A 17,909-nucleotide genomic window follows, 5' to 3' on the forward strand; every position below is an offset into this window, starting at 1 on the left:
CAACGCCGCCGGGCCGTCACGCGGCCGCGCCGACCAATCGACCGCCGGCGGGGGCGGGACGGAGGCAGTCTCTCACCCAATGGGAAGGCGGCGGGTGAGGGCGGCGCGGGAGCGGGGAAGGTGCCGGCGCGACGGTGAAGCGGGAGGAACCACTGGCGGCTGGATAGCGGGGGGAGGGCAAGACCATTCCGGGAGCCGCTGGGGGGGGAAGCAGCACCGCCGGTGCTCTCCGGGACGAGGAACAACTGCCGGAGGGGGGGGGTGGGGGGGAGAGGGCTGGGCGCATCCATCGTGGGCGGGAGGGGGCGTTGAGGCCGCCGCCGCGAGGGACGCCGGGCGCAACCATCTGGTGAGGGCGTTGCTTTCAGGGAAGGGGCGTGGCTTTGGGAGAAGAGGGCGTGATCGGTGGGTGTGGTCTAAGCTCGGGGGCGGGGCAGGCAGCCCCAGCCCCGCCCCCTCCCCGCCATGAAGTGCATCATCGCCGGCGGCAACGTCAAAGGTGAGCGGGGCCGGGGGGGTAACGGGGGGGGGGGGGGGGGGTAGGGGGGTGCCCGGCCTCACCCCCCCCCATTTACCCCCCCCCAGTCCTCGGCCGAGCCGTGCACTCCCTGTCCCGCATCGGGGACGAGCTCTACCTGGAACCCACCGAGAGCGGGGTACGGGGCACCGGGAAATGGGGGGGGGGTGGGGGGCACCTGTGGACCCCCCCTCCATCCCCGCTGGGGCTGTGGGGGGGAACACACTCTCTGTCCTGTACGTGGTGTCATGTCTGTGTGTCCCCCCCCCCAGCTGTCCCTGCGCGCCGTCAACTCGTCTCGCTCGGCCTTCGCCTCCTTCCTCTTCGCCCCCCTCTTCTTCCAGCTGTACGAGGCGAGCGGCCCCCCGCCCCACCTAGAGCTCTGCCGATGCAAAGTCCTCATGAAGGTGCAGCACCCTGCTCGGTCATCCCCCTCCCCCAAAATCTCCCCCGTTCTTCTGGGGTGGGGGGACCAGGCAGGGTGACCCTATCCCATATCCGTCCCTCTGCCCCGCAAGTCCTTCCTGGGTGTTTTCCGCTCGCTGCCCTCGCTGGAGAAGACGGTGGGGAAATGTCTCATCCTGCTCAAACCCCGCGCCAGCCGCCTCGTCGTGCAGCTCCACTGCAAGTACGGTGAGTGCCGGTGGTGACACAGCACGGGACACGCCGGCACGGGAGGGGGACACGCGGACACGCCGGCGCTGCCGTCCTGTCCCGCTGAACCGGTGCCCTCCCTGCCAGGCGTCACCAAGACCCACAACCTGACCTTCCAGGAGTGCGAGCGGCTGCAGGCCGTCTTCGACACCCAGCGCTGTGCCAGCAGCCTCTGCGCCCCGGCACGGTGAGTGGGGACCGGCAGCGGCACACCGCGGTGGGGGGGGGGGGGGGGGGGCGGGCAAAAGGGACATTGGGGTGGCACCGGGATGGGCAGGGGGCTGGAAGAAGGGACCCTCAAAGAGGGTGGGGGGTGCTCTAGCTGCAGGTGTGCCCCCATGTGCCCGCAGGGTGCTGGCGGAGGCCGTGGTCCACTTCCCCCAGACGCTGGCTGAGGTGACGCTGGCGGCCGGCCCCGGGGGCAAGATCAGCCTTCGGAACCACGTGGAGGACGAAGCGGGTGAGCCCTGCGGTGGGGCGGAGGGGGCTGTGTGTGTGTGTGTGTGTGTGTGTGTGTGTGTGTCCCCTTCCCTGGCCTCGGGGCGCCAGCACAGCCCCCTGACCCACCCCACGCACCCCCCCCAGAGCCAGGGAAAACGATGGTGACGGAGCTGTGGCTGGCCGAGGACGAGTTTCAGACAGCGGCCGTGGCCCCGGACTCCCGCATCACTTTCTGCCTCAAGGAGTTTCGGGTGAGTTCCTGCTCAGTGCTCCCCAGCCCCACGTCACCCCTCAGCCCCCCCTCAACCTCCTCTTTGTCCCCAGGGGCTGCTGACCTTCGCTGAGGCCTCCAACCTGCCCCTCACCATCCACTACGACGTGCCTGGCAGGTAGGAGCGGGCCCCCCGGCCCCCCTGTGCCAGCCTTGCCCCTGGCCCCCCCACCTCAGGCCCTCTGTGCCCGCAGGCCGGTGATCTTCACCCTGGAAGACGCAGTGCTGGAGGTCCACCTGGTGCTGGCCACCCTCTCAGACCCAGAAAGCAACTTGCAGCCCCCCACGGCCAACGGGTGAGCGGGGCTTGTGTCAGCCTCGGGGGAGGTGACAGTCCCAGCTCAGCTGCCATCAGTAGGGACCAGAGTGAACGGTCCCCACTCTGCCCCTGCTTACTCACTCTCTCCCCAACAGTGTGTCCCACCTGCCCACCCCATCAGATGACTTCGCCGATGACCTCGAGTCCTACATGATTGCCATGGAACCCAGCACCTACGAGGGTGGTGCCTCGGGGGTGCCTCCCATCCCCACTTTCCCCCTGTGCATCCCGGATCCAGCCGAAAGCGACACAGAGGAGGAAGAGGAGGAGGAGGAAGGAGCTGTGCTGGGGACCCCCCCTCACAAGAAGGTCTGGGATGGGCACGGGCGTGCCTGGGGGCAGGGGGATGGGCATAGCCCCCTCCTGACCCCTGCCTCTCCCCACAGTTTCGCTCTCTGTTTTTTGGCTCGGTGTTGACGCCAGGGGGGCCTGGCCTGGCCCCCACCCTGGAGGTGCTGGCGGAGGACAGCGATGGCGAGTACTGAAAGCCCTGAGGGTGCTGAGCTGCCGGCACCCCACCTCTCCAGCATCCAGCCACCAGGATGGGCACTGCCCCGACCCAGTATCGGCCCCCAAACACAGGCACCCCCCCACGACCCATTACAAGTTTATTCCCAAAAAATCCTCCTGCCCCACCCCTCCACTACCATCCCAGGGCTGGGCTCTGGGGTCCCCCCTCGCCCCGGCGGTCCCTGCCCTGGGGGGGCTGTATTTGGTTCAGTGGAGTGTGGCAGGGGGGGGCAGGATCTTACAAATAAAAAACGAGTCGAAAGAAAAGCGACCTGATGCTGAGGGCGGGGGGCCGGGCCCCAGCCGGGGAGGGGGTGGCTCGCGGCTCATTTCTTGGCTTTGGCAGAGTTGCGGGGAGGGGTGACGGGGCGTCCCGCGGGGTTCAGCCCGCTGAACTGCCCGTATTTGCCCTTGTTCTTGTCAGCCGGCTTCAAAATCTGGGGGAGAGGAGGGGAAAGGGTGAGTGGGGGGAGGCCGCACGCCGTGCCCCCTCCTGCCCCAGCTTCCTGCTTCCCTCCCACCTTGAGGGTGGAGGCTCCCCCCCAACTCTGTTCTCCCTCCTGCGCCCCAGCCTCCCCTCCCTGCAGGAACCGGGGCCCTCCCACAGCCCCCCCAGCGGTCACCACGGTCCTGCCTGCCTGCCACCCCCCACCACCGCTGACATGTCCCCCAGCCCACCTGAAATGAACACATAAGTGTTTCATCCACGCTCATCATGGCGCCTGCGTTGTCGAACTCCCCGCAATAGTTGGGCGCCGAGAAGAGGGTGACAAGCTGGCGCTTGGCGAAGAATTCATAGCCGTCCTCCACCACCTGCGTGGGCATCGGAGACAGTGCTGAACCAGGCGCCCCTAGGGTAAAAACCCACCCCCGGGGCAAATATCCATCCCCTAGGGCAAATACTCCTAGGGGTCCTATCCACAGAGTCCCGACAAGCCCCCCAGCATGCCCAAGGTCAAACATCCGCCTCTGGGGGCAAATACCTCACTGGAATCCCACCTGTACGGACCCAGGCAGCCCCTAGAGCAAATACTGCCCTTGAGGGGCAAATACAAGGGGTAGAAACGCCTGCCCCATACCCAGTACCTGCTGGGGATCCAAATCCACACCCCAAAAGTGCACCCGCCTGCCCCCAGCAGCCAGATGCCCGGTGGCAGTACCTGGTGCGCCCGGCAGATGAGGTCCAGGTCGTGTTTGTGCAGGAACTTTGCCACCACCTCTGCCCCGAAGGTGAAGGAAACGCCGCGGTCATTCTCGCCCCAACCCTGCACATCCTTGTCGGGGTCGGACCAGAGCAGGTCACAGAGCAGGCCCTGATCCGGCACGTCCGTGGGGCGCATGATCCGTCGGATCTGCTCCATCGACTGCAGGTCGGGAGACAGCCCTACGAGAAGCGGGGGGCCGCGTCAGGCCCTGCTTCTTCAGCAACAGCCCCCGTCCCCACAGGGCACCCTCAAAGCATTAGCACAGAGCTCCTGTCCCCCTCCTCCAGCCCCCGGTGGCTGCTTCCCCGAAGCCCCAGGCAGGGCTGTGCCCACCTCCGTGGCAGCAGAAGATCTTCTCATCCACGATAGCGGCAATGGGCAAACAGTTGAAGCAGTCGGTGAAAGTCTTCCAGAGCTTGATGTTGTATCGCCGCTTGCCTGCAAGGCAGTGTGTGTGGGTGCCTAGTGCTGCCCCTTTGGGGGTACATGGGTGTGCAGGGCTCCCCAAGAGCCCCCACCATGGGCTCGTGCCCCCCAGGTGAAGCACACACAGCCGCTCAGAGGCCCACCGACCCCGGCAGAGCTCCGGCTGCACGGGGGCAATGCCATGGGGTGGCACTGCCTCAGTCAGGGAGTCTCCTCGGGGTGCACGCTCATAGAGGTGGTTGGCAGGGGGGGCACAGGGTGGGCGTGGGACACTCAATGTGGATGGTGCTGGGAGCACTGGGGTGGTACAGGTTGGTTGTGGGTATGAGGAATGGCACAGGGGTGGCAGGGGGATATGGGGGTGGCAGGAGGACTCCCCCTTGGTCACAGCAGCTCTAGGCGGGGTTGGTGCAGGACAGCACGGGGACAACACCGGCTACAGGGTGCGTGGGGATGTCAGAGGGGTTGTGGGGAGACGCGGCCGCAGCCCGAGCACTCACACTCGTCATAGAAGCCATAGATGCGGTTGATGCTGGCGCACTCGTGGTTACCACGCAGCAGGAAGAAGTTCTCGGGGTATTTGATCTTGTAGGCGAGCAGCAGGCAGATGGTCTCCAGCGACTGCTTGCCCCGGTCCACGTAGTCGCCCAGGAACAGGTAGTTGCTTTCAGGGGGGAAGCCCCCGTACTCAAAGAGCCGCAGCAAGTCGTAGTATTGCCCGTGGATGTCGCCTGGGGGGGGACGCAGGGTGCGCATGGAACCCCAGCTCCCCGCAGTCCCCTACGCCACCCCATAGTGGGCTTCAGTGCTGCCCATCCGTGTCCCCAGGGAAGCACAGGGACCCCCAGCTGGCCCCACGCCCGTCCCGGGGGCTCGCCCAGCCCGTGCCCAGCCAGTGCGGCACCCAGCCAGCCCTCACCGCAGATCTTGAGGGGTGCCTCCAGCTCCAGCAGGATGGGCTGACTCAGGAAGATCTCCCGTGACTTCAGGCACAGCCCCCGGATCTCGTTCTCCGTCAGCTGCACGTTCTTCCCCGGCCGCGACCCTTGGACTGGCCCCACCAGAGAGACAGGCATCAGGGACCCTGCCAGCACCCTGCACACCCCCCGTACCCTGCCTGCCAGCACCCCACACACGCCCCATGCCCTGCCACTGAGGCACAGGCATTGGGCACAGGAACGACGGGCAGGAGGGATTCGGGCGCCCCAGAGAGGGTCCTGGCCTGCCCCAAAATGGGTGGGCATGGATCACCCCCTGCCCCAGCGCACCCCTCTCCTGCCAGAGCTGGGAGTTGTGGCAGGGCCCCCCAAACCACGGGGCCTGCAAACCCTAATCCTCCCCCGTACCCAGTGCCTGCCAACCTGGCACCCCCATGCCCAAACACACCCCTCACCCCATATCCCCTAACGCAGTCCCCCCCACTCTATCCCAAATCCAGCAGCCCCCTTACCAGCCCCCCCACTCCCCTGAGCCCCCGAAACCCACAACTCCCCAACACCCCCCTTCCCCCAAAAAAACTTCCCTTCTGCCTCCCAAACCTCCCAGCCCAATATCCAGGCCCCATCCCCTGCACAGCCCCCCAGTATCCAGCCCAAGGTCCCCAGTTCTACACAGCCTCTAGCCCCCCCCCACCCCCCCCCGAGATTCAGGCACTGCCCCGGCCTGACAGTGGCGAAGACCCCGGGCTGGCCAGCCGTTTGGGGGACGGGAGGCTGTTAGGGGGGGGACTGGGGCCGTTGTGGGATGGGTAGGAGTCGGCGTGGGGGGGCCAGGGCCGTGGAAGGCGGCGGGGCGGGGGGGGGGGGCGGGCTGGAGGCCGTTAAGGGGAGCAGGCCCGTTCGGGGCGGGGGCGGAGGCCGTTGTGGGGATCCCGCGGTGGTTGCGGGGGGGGGAATCCGTGGCTGTTAGGGGTGCCGGGGGTCGGGGGGTGCCGGCGGTGGCGGTGGCCGCTCACCCTCCAGGAGGCGGCTGATGATGGAGTCGAGGTTGAGCTTCTCGGTGTCCGCCATGGCCGCCGGACGCTGCCGCCCCGCCCCTTCGCGCTCGTGCGCCCAGCGGGAGCGGCCGGCGGGGGCGGTGGGTGCCGCTGCGCCCCCTGCCGGAGCGGAGGAATCAGCGCGGCAGCGGAGGGCGGGGGGGGGGGGGCGACACACGGAGGGGACACGGTCCGGCTGGGGACCCCAACCCCGCCGTGGGGGGGCACGGGGACACCCCATCCCCGGCGTGGGGGCACTTCGGGCACCCCCGTCGACGGCACAGAGACGTGGGGACCCCCGGGGCACGGGGACACCCCGGGCAGGGGGGGACGGGGGGGGGACCCCGGGTACCCGCATCCCGCTTCTCGGGGCACCGGGACAGCCCGGGGACATTGGCGGGGGAGGGGGGAGCATCCCGGGAGGGACCGGGATAGGTGGGGTCTCCGGGACTGGGCTGTGACAGGGGGACACGGAGGGGACACGGACACGGGGGGGGGACGCACGGGAGGCCACGGTGCTTGGCAGAGTCCGGGGGGGCCCGGGGGGGCCACCGGGGCCCGGTATGTCCCCGCTGCGGGACGCTGGGACCAGCGTCGTGAGCCACACCGGGCTGTTGCTGGGAGGCTGTTGCCACCCCGGGGTGTCCCCGGGGGCACCCCGAAGCCTGGGCTCCCGCGGGCACCCCGGGTACGGCCCCGGGGGGGCTCTGGGGACACGGGGAGGGGGGGCCGGGGGGGCCGGGACCCGTTTGTGCCCCCCTCCGCCTCCTCGGGGCTCGGGGAGGGTGGCAGTGCCAGGCCTGGGAGGCAGGGCAGGGGTGCGGGCACCCTGCCTGCTCCCCTGCCTGCAGCGGTGATTTAACCAGGTGGGGCCCAGGTAAACAGGGACACACCATGGGTGGCACCGGCACCGCCGCTACCCGTGCTGGGCTGTGCCGTGCCACGCCGTGCCACGCCGCGCCACGCCGCGCCACGTCGTATCACGCCATGCCACATGTGCTGCCCTGTGCCGCGCCGCGCTGTGCCACGCCGTGCCGTGGCACACCGTGCATGCTGCACCGCGCTGTGCCGTGCCATGCTGCGCGTGCCGTGGGCTGTGCTGAGCCATGCCATGCTGTGCCACACCATTTCCCATGCGTCCTGTAGGCCATGCCGTGCCGTGCTGTTCCCTGCGTGCCATGCCATGCCATGTGGTACCATTCCCTCTTTGCCATGCCATGCTGTGCCGTGCCATACTGTGCCACATCATACTGTGCTGTGCCATACCATCCTGTGCCATACTGTGCTGTGCCATGCCATACTGTGCCATACTGTGCTGTGCCATGCCATGCTCTACCATGCCATGTCGTGCTGTGCTGTGCCATACCATGCTGTGCCGTGCTGTGCTGTGCCATGCCATACCATACCATGTTGTGCCATGCTGTGCCATGCTATGCCATGCCATGTCATACTGTGCCATGCTGTGCAGTGCTGTGCCATACCATGGTGTGCCATACTGTGCCATGCCGTGCCGTGCCATACTGTGCTGTGCCATGCCATGCTCTACCATGCCATGTTGTGCTGTGCTGTGCCATACCATGCTGTGCTGTGCTGTGCCGTGCCATGCCATGCCATACCATGTTGTGCCATGCTGTGCCATGCTATGCCATGCCATGTCATACTGTGCCATGCTGTGCAGTGCTGTGCCATACCATGGTGTGCCATACTGTGCCATGCCATGCCGTGCAGTGCCGTGCCATGGGGTCGGGAATAGCTCCCCCGGGGGGGGGGTGGTGCAGCCGCCCGGCTCCAGCGCTGACATTTGTGCTCCGCGGTGTCAGTTTTACAGCCGGCCCCGGGTGACCCCGCCGGGCTGTCCCCGTCCCCGTCCCCCATCCCCCGTCCCCGTCCCCGTTCCCTGTCCCTGTCCCCCGCAGTGACTCCCCCCGGTCCCCCCCGGTGCCCCCTTCTCCCATTCCCCCCCCCCCTCCGCCCCCGCCGGGGCTCCGCACCCCGCGCCCCCCCCCCCCCCTTTTCCCTCGGCCCCCCCCGGGCCTCTCCCGGTGCCGCCCCGCCCCTCCCCGGGACCGCCCCGCCGGGACCGGAGCGGGCACAGCCGCTGCTCGGGGCGCGACAGCACCGGACGCACCGACCGCCACCGCCACCGCCGGTGGGTGCTGGCGCGAGGGTGGGGTCCCGGGAGGGGGTGTGCGTGGGTGTGGGTGCTTTTTTCCGGGGGGGGGGGGGGTGGGTGCAGGAGCAGCGGGACCCAGGTGGCGGGAGGGGTGTGTGTGTGTGTGTGTGCACACGCGTGTGCGTGTGCGTGTCTCTGTGCGTGGGTGCGGGCAGGGCTGTGGGTGTACACGCGTGCGTGCGGGCATGTGTGCGTGTCTGCGCGCGTGTGGACGCGCGCGCGGGCACGGCTGCGCGCGTTTGTGCACACGTGCGTGCGGGCGTGCTTATGCGCGGGCGTGCACGGGCATGGCTGTGCACGTCCATGTGTGCACCTGCATGTCTGCATGCCCGCACGGGTACGTGCACGCGTGTGCACGGGCGCGTCTCTGTGCGCGCATGCGCGTGTCTGCACGCCGGCACGCGTACGTGCGCGTGTGTGCACGCGCGTGTGCGTGCGTCTGTGCACCTGGGCACGTGCGTGCACCGAGCAGCGTGGCAGGGCAGGTGTGCAGGGCGCTGCGGCGCGGTGGCCGTGCCGGTGGCTCCGTGCCTGCCGGTGACGGTGACAGTGACGCCGTGGGCAGCTGGACCTAAGCCGGGGGACGTGCGGCCTGGCAGCTCCGCCATGCTGCGCAGAGGGGGACGGGGACGGCGAGGGGGGGGGCAACTTGGGGACAGGGACACCCTGGCACGCTGAGCCATCGCCCCAGGTCCCGCCGTGGCAGCACGTCCCCGTGGCCTCCCTCCTGTCCCTCGTTGTCTTTGGGGACGGGGACGAGGCCAGGGACAGGGGTGCAAGCCTGGCTCCCGGTGAGGGTGCCAGCGCCTGGCGCGAGGTGCCTGTACACCCCCCCCCCCGGCCTCGGAGGGGACAATGGGACTCTGTGCCGCCCGCCGTGCCCGCCGCCTAATCCGGGGCACGGGGCTGGGGGCCGGGCACCCCGGGGTGGCACGGGGCGGGGGTTTAAAGGCCAGAGCCGAGCGGCGTCCCCTGTGCCAGGCTGCCCCGAGCCCTCGTCCCCTGCGTGTTCTCAGGCCACGGCTCCCACCCCAAGGTACCCGGGGCAGGCGCGGGGGACACCGCTGTCCCACTTGGGGACCGCAGGGTCATCCCCCAGCCAGGGGCAGAGGGGGCACAGGACAGTCCCCAGGCTGGGGGGGGTGGGACACGGACCTGCTGGGACCCCGGTGGCTGCCCCATGTCGGGGTCTTGGGGGGTCCTCATGCTGGCAAGGTGCTCACCGGCGGGCAGGGGACAGAGCCATGCGTCCCCTAACCCTGTCACCGCGTCCCAGCCCCCCCATGGGGCTGTAGGAGCTGAGCTGGGGGACCCTGGGTGGGTGGCTGTAAGCGGGCACCGCTCAGCTCCGTGCCTCAGTTTCCCTTCGTGCCCAGGTCTGCCAGGCACCCTGCTGGGAGCTGGGGCACCCCGATGGTGGGGGGAACAGGGAGGTCCCAGATACCCGGGTCCGCGTCCCCAGGGCACCTTGGCACCCCGGGCACGGGGTTGCCCCCGACGGTGCTGAGCTGGCATGGGATTACGCTAATCCCTGCTCGGGCTCAGCCGGAGCTGGCGGGGTCACCGGGGCTGGCACCGAGGGGACAACCTGGGGTCACCCCGGCTGGCACCGAGGGGTGCCCCAGGAATGGTGCCTGGCCTTGGTGGGTGCTGCAGCAGGGGGGGTCCCCAGCACTGGGTGGGGGTGGCCAGGGGGTGGCAGGTCCCCAGGGAAGTCCCGCTGACTCTGCCCGTCCGTCTCTTGCAGCCCCTTGGTCACCAGGATGGTGAGTGGCCCCCAGGTGGGGGGAACCGGGCAGAGGTGGGTGCCCCATCCCAGTGGGGCACGGCCCCGGTGAGCCCCGGCGGTGCCGGGCACTGCTGTAGGGAAGCGGGCGGCGTGGCGAGCTGTGCCCACCCGCCGCGTGACCCCGTGGGGACAAGGGGACGCTTTGTCCGGGAGCTGGCGGCCACGGCAGCTGGCACTGCCCCGCCATCCCCGAGGCGGTGGCTCTGTGCCCGGCACCCGCAGCCCCCTGACACCCCCACCCACGTGTGGGCAGTGGCACCCTGTGCCCCTCTGCCCCATGGCAGCCCCTTACCCCCACGGCTGCCCCATGTCCCCCATGCCAGCATCCTACCGCTGTGCCCACCCAGTGTCTGCCCCAATGCCGGCCGCACGCCAGTCCCATGCCAGTCCAATGCCAGCCCCTTAGCCCCATGTCAGCCCCATGTCAACCCCATGCCAACCCATTAGTCCCATGCCAGTCCCTTAACCCCATGCCAGACTCATGCCAACCCATAAGCCCCATGCCAGCCCCATGTCAGTCACATTCCAGTCCTTTAACACTATGCCAGCCCCATGCCAACCCATTAGCCCCATGCCAGCCCCATGCCAGTCCCATGCCAGTCCCTAAACCCCATGCCAGCCCCATGCCAGTCCCATGCCAGTCCCTAAACCCCATGCCAGCCCCATGCCAGACTATTAGCCCCATGCCAGCCCCATGCCAGCCCCCAGCCCCAAGCCAGCCCCATGCCAGTCCCATTCCAGTCCTTGAACCCTATGCCAGCCTATTAGCCCCATGCCAGCCCATTAGCCCCATGCCAGCCCCATGCCAGTCCCATTCCAGTCCCTTAACCCCATGCCAGCCCCATGCCAGCCCATTAGCCCCATGCCAGCCCCATGCCAGTCCCATTCCAGTCCCTTAACCCCACGCCAGCCCCATCTCTGCTCCCCGCAGCTCTCGGTGGACCAGACGAGCGTGGAGCCCGTGTCCAGCCCGAAGGAGCAGGAGTGGGCAGGGCCGGAGGCACTGTGCCCGGGCTGGCTGGAGGACGAGGCCCCTGATGGCGAGGTGCCCGAGGACAGCGGGGACCCCGACTGTGCCACCCACGCCTACGAGCTGCTCCAGAGCGCCCTGCGCCAGGAGGGGCTGCCCCACACGCTGGACCACTCCGCGGAGCCCCGCACGGGTGGGGGGCATGGGGGAGGCTGGCATGGGGGGCACGGGGCTCAGGGGGCTGGGAGCTGGGGGTGGCAGGGACTGGGATGGTGGTGGGGCACGGTGCCAGGCTGGGGACGCGGGGGTGGCAGGGACTGGGATGGTGCTGGGGCACGATGCCAGGCTGGGGACAGGGGGGTGGCAGGGACTGGGATGGTGCTGGGGCATGATGCCAGGCTGCAGACAGGGGGGTGGCAGGGACAAGGGTGGTGCTGGGGGCACAGTGCCAGGCTGGGAACACGGGGGTGGCAGGGACAAGGGTGGTGCTGGGGGCACAGTGCCAGACTGGGAACACGGGGGTGGCAGGGACTGGGATGGTGCTGGGGGCACGGTGCCAGGCTGCGGACAGGGGGGTGGCAGGGACAAGGGTGGTGCTGGGGGCACAGTGCCAGGCTGGGGACATGGGGGTGGCTGGGGGCTCACAGCCAGGCTGGGGTGCCAGGGACAGGATGGCAACGAGGGTCCCCGTCCCGGGGCTGTTAACCCTTGCCTTGCTGGCAGGATTTGGCCCGCTGGACATGACCGTCTGCATCCTGGGCTCTCCCACCGCCTTCCTGCCCGTCCTGCTGGAGGGTGGCACCCGCTGCCCAGGTGGGTGCAGCCCCCTTGCCCCCACCCCGTACGAGACACCCGTGAACCGGCAGCGGGTGCTCCCCGTGTCCCAGCTGGCTACTCCAACCCTGGGCCAAGGCGTTCCCCACACCCCCCTGCGTGACCGGGACCGGGAGGGAAACTGAGGCAGGGGATGAGGCTGGCGCCAGCCCCGTCGTGCTCCGCATCTGCAGCCCCATTAACCCCAGTACACACCAGTACCGGCAGCAAATGCCAACCCAGGGTGCCAGGGCAACCGCAGTACCGCTCTCCCCATGCTCCATCCCCTGGCTGGGTGCACCCTTTGCCCTCCACCCCGGGAGGGGGGGTCTCGGGGCCGGGGGGCACGGCACAGCCGCTGCCCGCACCCCTGCCCACCCGCAGGTGCCATGGTGCTGTGCCTGTCGCCCACCTGGGCCAGCCGGGTGCCCTCGGAGACGTCCCCGGGCGCCTGGTCCCTGCTGCTCTCCCGGGGGGTCTCCTTCGAGGCGGGGGGCCACAGCACCCTGGAGACCTTCGTGCCCCCCCGCCGGGCCAACTACGTGACGGGCACCTTTGCGACGGGGAGCCCCGAGAGCGGCTGGGTGGGCGAGCTGGCCCGTGACCTCGACTGCCCCACGGGGGGCTCGGTCCCGCTCACCCACCGGCTCGAGGACCCGCTGATCACCCGCTGGGTGCTGGCGGCCCGCGCCGGCCTGCCCGTGCCCCCCACCCTGGCCTTCATCTTGGGGCCGGGGGGCGACCTGCCCGCGGATCCGGTGGCCCCCGGGGTGAGGTTGGTGCGGCTGGAAGACCCCCAGGGCCAGGAGAGCCTGGTGCAGGAGGAGGTGGGCGCCTTCCTGGGGGGCACCGCCATGGAGCCCTACAGCCAGGTGGGCACGGGGGCACGGCGGGGCATGGGGGGGGGCACCCACGGGGTACAGTGTGGGGGGGTGGGCAGGGACACGGGGGGCACAGCTGGGGTGTAGGGGTCAGGGTCGTGGGCACTGTAGGGTGTGCGGGGGCACCCACGGGGCACAGCGGGGTGTGCAGGGGCACAAGGGTGGGGGGCACCCGTGGGGGACAGCAGGGCATTCAGGGGCACCTGTGGGTCGCACACCAGTGGGGTGTCACTGGTGACACAGGGTGGCTCCCAGGCAGTGGGGGTGGCTGTCGGGCACAGGGGGGGCGGGGGGGGGCACGGAGGCGGCGGGTCGGCACGCTTAAGCGGTTGGGGTGTCCACGGCGCGGGGTGACACGGCGGGGTGCGCGCAGGTGGCGGTGCGGACGGCGGGGTGGCGTTGGCGTGGGACGGGCACCCGCAGCACCCACGGGAAGGAGGAGGGGGCGGCGGTGGCGCAGGCGGTGGGTGCCCGGCTCCGCGGGCTGCTGCGGGAGGAGGACAGCGTCCTGCTGGAGGCCCTGGTGCCCACCGCCCGCCTGCCCACGCCCCCCCCACGTAAGGCCCCCGCCTTCGGGTGCCCACCACCCTGGGATGGGAGGGAAGGGTCGTGTCCCCCCCCCCCCCAGGCTCCCCGCGGCTGTGCCGGCCACGCGGCCGGCCCCTGGGGTGGGTGGGTGGCCATCGGGGCACCCAAACTCTCGGGCTCCTGGGGCAGGGGGTGAAGGTGGTCACCCTGGACCCCCACGGTTCCCTGGGGTGGGGGAGAAGGGCACCCTGGACCCCCACAGTCCCCCGGGGTAAAGGGGGGGGGGCAAAGTGGCCACCCTGGACCCCCGTGGTCCCCTGGGGCAGGGCAGGGTGGTGGGGTGACCACCATCGATCCCCTACGGTCCCGTGGGGGTTGGGGGGGGGGGGACAGTAGCCACGCTGGACCCCACGGTCTCCTGGGGTTGGGGTTGGCCGGGGCCACTGCGGTGTCACACGGGGTGCCAGAACCCCACGGCGGGGGGGTGGGGGGGAACGGACACACGGGCAGGGACCCCTCGTCCTCGGGCAGCGGCCGTGCCTGCCCTGTCCCTCGCCCCCCAGGCAGCCCAGCCCCGCGGCTGCCCGTGGCCCTGCGCATCTGCACCCTCGTCTGCAGGTCCTGGGGGGACCGGCCCCAGCTCTGCCAGGTACGGCCCCGCCCGGCCCAGGCTCCTCCCCTTCGGACGGGTGGGGCATGGTGGGTGTGGCCGTCAGCATCCCCACCCGCGGGTGGGGCGCAGCCCTGCGCGTCCCACCGGGCTACGGGGTGGTGGCACGTGTCCCCGTGCCCTGGGTTAGTGCATGTCCCCGTGCCCTAGTAGCAGCCCGTGTCCCCAAATAATGGCGTGGCAGCCCGTGTCCCCAGGGAATGGCGTGGCAGCCCGTGTCCCCACGCCCTGCGTCACCGCGTCCCCAGTCTACAGGGTGGCAGCCCGTGTCCCCACGCTATAGGGTGGCAGCCCGTGTCCCCACGCCCTGGGTTAGCGCACGTCCCCACGCCTTGGGTCAGTGTGTCTCCCCATGTCCCCATGTCCCGGGGGCAGCCGGTGTCCCCATGCCCGCGTCGACGTGTCCCCGCAGGTGGCGTGCGGCGTGGGGCGCGCGGAGGCACCGGTGCGGCACGGGGCGGCGCTGCCCCAGGGCCTGGACTCCAGCCTGCAGCAGTGGGGGGTGGTGGCCCCCGGCCAGCGGCAGGCCCTGGCCACGCGGCTGCGGGGGGCCGCCGAGACCGCCGTGGCCGCCCTCCTGGCCGCCGAAGCCGAGCTGAGCCCCCAGCAGCGCGGCGGTGCCCGCGCCCGCACAGACCTCCTGGGTGAGCGCGGGGTGGGGGGCAGAGCCGGTTCTCCCGGGGGGCCACGCTGCTGCGGGGGCTGAGCGCGGTGCCCCCGTCCCCAGGCGTGGACTTCTTGCTGGCGTGCGTGGATGACACCCTGGAGCTGGTGGCCCTGTCCGCTAACAGCCAGCGGTGCCTGGAGACCTGCCTGCTGGCCGAGGCCATGGGGCGCGCCGTGGGGGAGCCCCCCGGCGACCTGCCCCGGCTGCTGGCCGAGACCCTGCTGCACCGGGCGCAGTGTCACCTGGTCGAGGGCAAGGACATCCTGCTCATCGGGGCCGGCGGCGTCAGCAAGAGCTTCGTCTGGGAGGCGGCCCGCGACTACGGCCTGAGGGTGAGGAGGCTGGGGTGCTGGCTGGTGGGCGCTGCCATCAGTAGGTTCCAGAGTGAACGCCGGGCGCCAACCCGCACACGGCAGCCACACCGTAGCTGTGCCCACGCCTCGGGCGGTCTCTCCGCTGTCCCAGTCAGTGTGTGCGGGGGGTGGCACGGCTGCGGTGCCAGCGGCGCGTGCCCCCCTCCTCTGACACGGGTGCCGCCTCTCTGGGGACGCAGATCCACCTGGTGGAGTCGGACCCGGAGCACTTTGCGGCGGGGCTGGTGCAGACCTTCCTACCCTACGACAGCCGGGAGCACCGGCGGGACGAGGAGCACGCGGAGCGGGTGATGGAGTTGGTGCGCGCCCGGGGGCTGCGGCCCCACGCCTGCCTCTCCTACTGGGATGACTGCGTGGTACTGGCGGCACTGGTGTGCCAGCGCCTGGGGCTGCGCGGCAGCCCGCCCGCCGCCGTCCGCGTGGCCAAGCAGAAGAGCCGGACTCACCAGCACCTGCAGCGGTGCCGCCGGGGCCGCCCGCCGCCCGCCGCCTTCGCCGTGCCCTGCCGCCGGCTGCAGAGCCACGGGGACGTGGAACGGGCGGCCGGCGCCGTGCCCTTCCCCGCCGTGGCCAAACTGGAGTTCGGGGCGGGCGCCGTGGGCGTGCGGCTGGTGGAAAGCGCCGGGCAGTGCCACGCGCACGCCGCCCGCCTCTGGCGCGACCTCCGGGACGACGCCGATCACCCGGGCATCGGGCTGGGCTGGGGCAACGCCATGCTGCTGATGGAGTACGTGCCGGGCACCGAGCACGACGTCGACCTGGTGGTCTTCGAGGGGCGGCTGCTGGGCGCGTGGGTGTCCGACAACGGCCCGACGCGCCTGCCCGCCTTTCTGGAGACGGCCGCCTGCCTGCCCTCCTGCCTGCCCGCCGACCGGCAGGCGCAACTGGTGCGGGCAGCCCTGCAGTGCTGCCTGGCCTGCGGCTTGCGGGACGGCGTCTTCAACGTCGAGCTGAAGTTGGGGCCGGGTGGTCCGCGGCTCTTGGAGATCAACCCCCGCATGGGGGGCTTCTACCTGCGCGACTGGATCCGGGAGGTCTACGGCCCCGACCTGCTGCTGGCGGCCGTCCTGGTGGCGCTGGGGCTGCCGCCGGTGTTGCCCGCTCGCCCCGTGCCCCGAGCCCACCTGGCCGGCGTGATGTGCCTGGGCTCGGAGCACGGGGCGGCCCTGGGGGGCGGCGGGGGGCTGGCGGCTCTGCGGGAGCTGCAAAGTCGCGGCTTGGTCCGTCTCAATCGTCTCTTCGAGGAGACGGCGGGGGCCGGCGAGTACGAGGAGCCCTGCCTGAGCGTCGCCTGCGGCGGGGCGACGCGGGCAGAAGCCTGCCTGCGCCTGCTGGGGCTCTGCCAGGCGCTGGGCATCGACTCGCCCCGCTACCCCGTCGAGCATTTTCTATCCCACTTCAAATAGCCCCGGGCAAGCAGCGGGGCCGGCGGGGGCGCGGGGGGGGCACGGGTATCGACCCGCTGTCCTGGCACCCCCTCCCGCGGCCCCGCCGCCCCGGTCCCTGGCATCGCCCTGGCGTCCCGTCCCCCTGTCCCACAGCCCCGCCACCCCGTCCCCTGGCACCCCGTCCCCTGGCACCCCCTGGTCCCAATCCCCTGCCCTGACACCCCATCCCCTATCATTCCCCCCCCATCTTGCCACCCCATCCCCTGGCATCGCCCCACTCCCCTGGCACCCCATCCCCTGGCATGCCCCCCCTGTCCTGGCATCCCCCCACCTCCCTGGTACCCCATCCCCTGGCATCCCTCCATTACCCTGACACCCCATCTCCCTGCCCTGGCACACCATTCCCTGCTCCCCAACATCCCCCCCCTCCTCCCCTGTCCCTCCCTACCCCCTGTACCCCCATCCCTGCGCTCCCCGTGCCCCCTGCCCTGGCACCCCATCTCCTGGCACCCCAAAGCCCTGCCCCAGCGTCCCCTGTCCCCACAGCTGGGGGGGGGGGTCCAGTGCCCCTCTGATGCCAGGGGACACGCAGGGGACACACTGACCCCCAGCCCTCCCCGTGCCAACTCCAGGGCAGGGGACAGACAGGGTGCCCCGTTAACGAACCTTTGCTAACGGGGGGGTGAGGGCAGCCCCCCAGAAGCACCCAGGCCCCCCCACCAAAGCGGTGGGCGCAGCCTGGGGTGTGCTGGCACCCACCGGCACAGGCAGACCCTACAATAATAGACCTGCGTGGGGACACCCTGCAGTAATAGACCTATGTGGGGAGACCCTACAATAACAAAGCAGCATGGGGAGACCCTGCAAGAACAGAGCTGTGGCAGGGAGACCCTACAATAACAAAGCGGCGTGAGGGAGACCCCACAGTAACAGATGTAGGTGGGGAGACCCCGCAATAACAGACCTGTGTGGGAAAACCTTACAATAACAGACCTGCACAGGGAGACCCTACAATAACAAAGGAGCACCCGGGGATTCCCGCTGGTAGCAGAGCAGCTGGGAAGACCCTGCGGGAAGAGACCTGTATGGGGATCCCCTGTGATAAAGGGCTGTCACTGGGGAGACCCTACAATAACAAACCAGCCCCAGGGACCCTATATAATGCCCAAGACTCGGTACAAGTGGTCCCACCCAAGGGCAGGGCAGCCGGGTGTCCCACCGCGGTGCGGGGACATCCCCGGGTTAGCACCCCGCCCTAAACACCCCGGGGACCCCACAATGACACGGGACCTCTGCTGTCCCCGGGACCCTGCAGCAGAACCGGGACACCCTGTGACA

The 17,909-nt window shown here is 70.2% G+C and overlaps 3 protein-coding genes across 5 annotated transcripts; 2 read left to right on the forward strand and 1 right to left on the reverse strand.

The window, feature by feature from the left end:
* The first annotated feature begins 306 nt into the window (after positions 1-306).
* Positions 307-2,807, forward strand: RAD9A (RAD9 checkpoint clamp component A). Of its 2 annotated transcripts, XM_075048352.1 has the most exons (11): positions 314-499; positions 586-656; positions 790-924; positions 1,036-1,150; positions 1,259-1,358; positions 1,522-1,631; positions 1,757-1,863; positions 1,937-2,001; positions 2,078-2,179; positions 2,298-2,511; positions 2,589-2,807. In XM_075048352.1, exons 1-11 carry the CDS (start codon positions 466-468, stop codon positions 2,685-2,687), a joined length of 1,152 nt encoding a protein of 383 aa, XP_074904453.1. In that variant the 5' UTR covers positions 314-465; the 3' UTR covers positions 2,688-2,807. The 2 variants fall into 2 exon arrangements, with proteins under 2 accessions (XP_074904455.1, XP_074904453.1); XM_075048354.1 differs by lacking the exon at positions 586-656 and having other exon boundaries at positions 307-499; positions 1,291-1,358; positions 1,500-1,631.
* On the reverse strand, positions 2,798-6,455 carry PPP1CA (protein phosphatase 1 catalytic subunit alpha). The gene is made up of 7 exons (XM_075048355.1): positions 6,298-6,455; positions 5,263-5,394; positions 4,844-5,074; positions 4,251-4,355; positions 3,873-4,096; positions 3,391-3,525; positions 2,798-3,149 (listed from the first exon to the last, which is right to left on the reverse strand). The coding sequence occupies exons 1-7, from the start codon at positions 6,350-6,352 to the stop codon at positions 3,039-3,041; spliced, it is 993 nt and encodes a 330-aa protein (XP_074904456.1). The 5' UTR covers positions 6,353-6,455; the 3' UTR covers positions 2,798-3,038.
* A 1,929-nt stretch (positions 6,456-8,384) lies between these two features.
* Positions 8,385-16,841, forward strand: CARNS1 (carnosine synthase 1). Of its 2 annotated transcripts, XM_075047141.1 has the most exons (10): positions 8,385-8,467; positions 10,239-10,257; positions 11,212-11,443; positions 11,974-12,063; positions 12,448-12,935; positions 13,318-13,501; positions 14,036-14,121; positions 14,555-14,786; positions 14,870-15,141; positions 15,363-16,841. In XM_075047141.1, the coding sequence occupies exons 2-10, from the start codon at positions 10,255-10,257 to the stop codon at positions 16,587-16,589; spliced, it is 2,814 nt and encodes a 937-aa protein (XP_074903242.1). In that variant the 5' UTR covers positions 8,385-8,467; positions 10,239-10,254; the 3' UTR covers positions 16,590-16,841. The 2 variants fall into 2 exon arrangements, with proteins under 2 accessions (XP_074903242.1, XP_074903243.1); XM_075047142.1 differs by lacking the exon at positions 10,239-10,257 and having other exon boundaries at positions 8,423-8,467.
* The last annotated feature ends 1,068 nt before the right edge of the window (positions 16,842-17,909 follow it).

This window comes from Buteo buteo, chromosome 16 (genome assembly GCF_964188355.1).
Source record: "Buteo buteo chromosome 16, bButBut1.hap1.1, whole genome shotgun sequence".
NCBI classification, from domain to species: domain Eukaryota; kingdom Metazoa; phylum Chordata; class Aves; order Accipitriformes; family Accipitridae; genus Buteo; species Buteo buteo.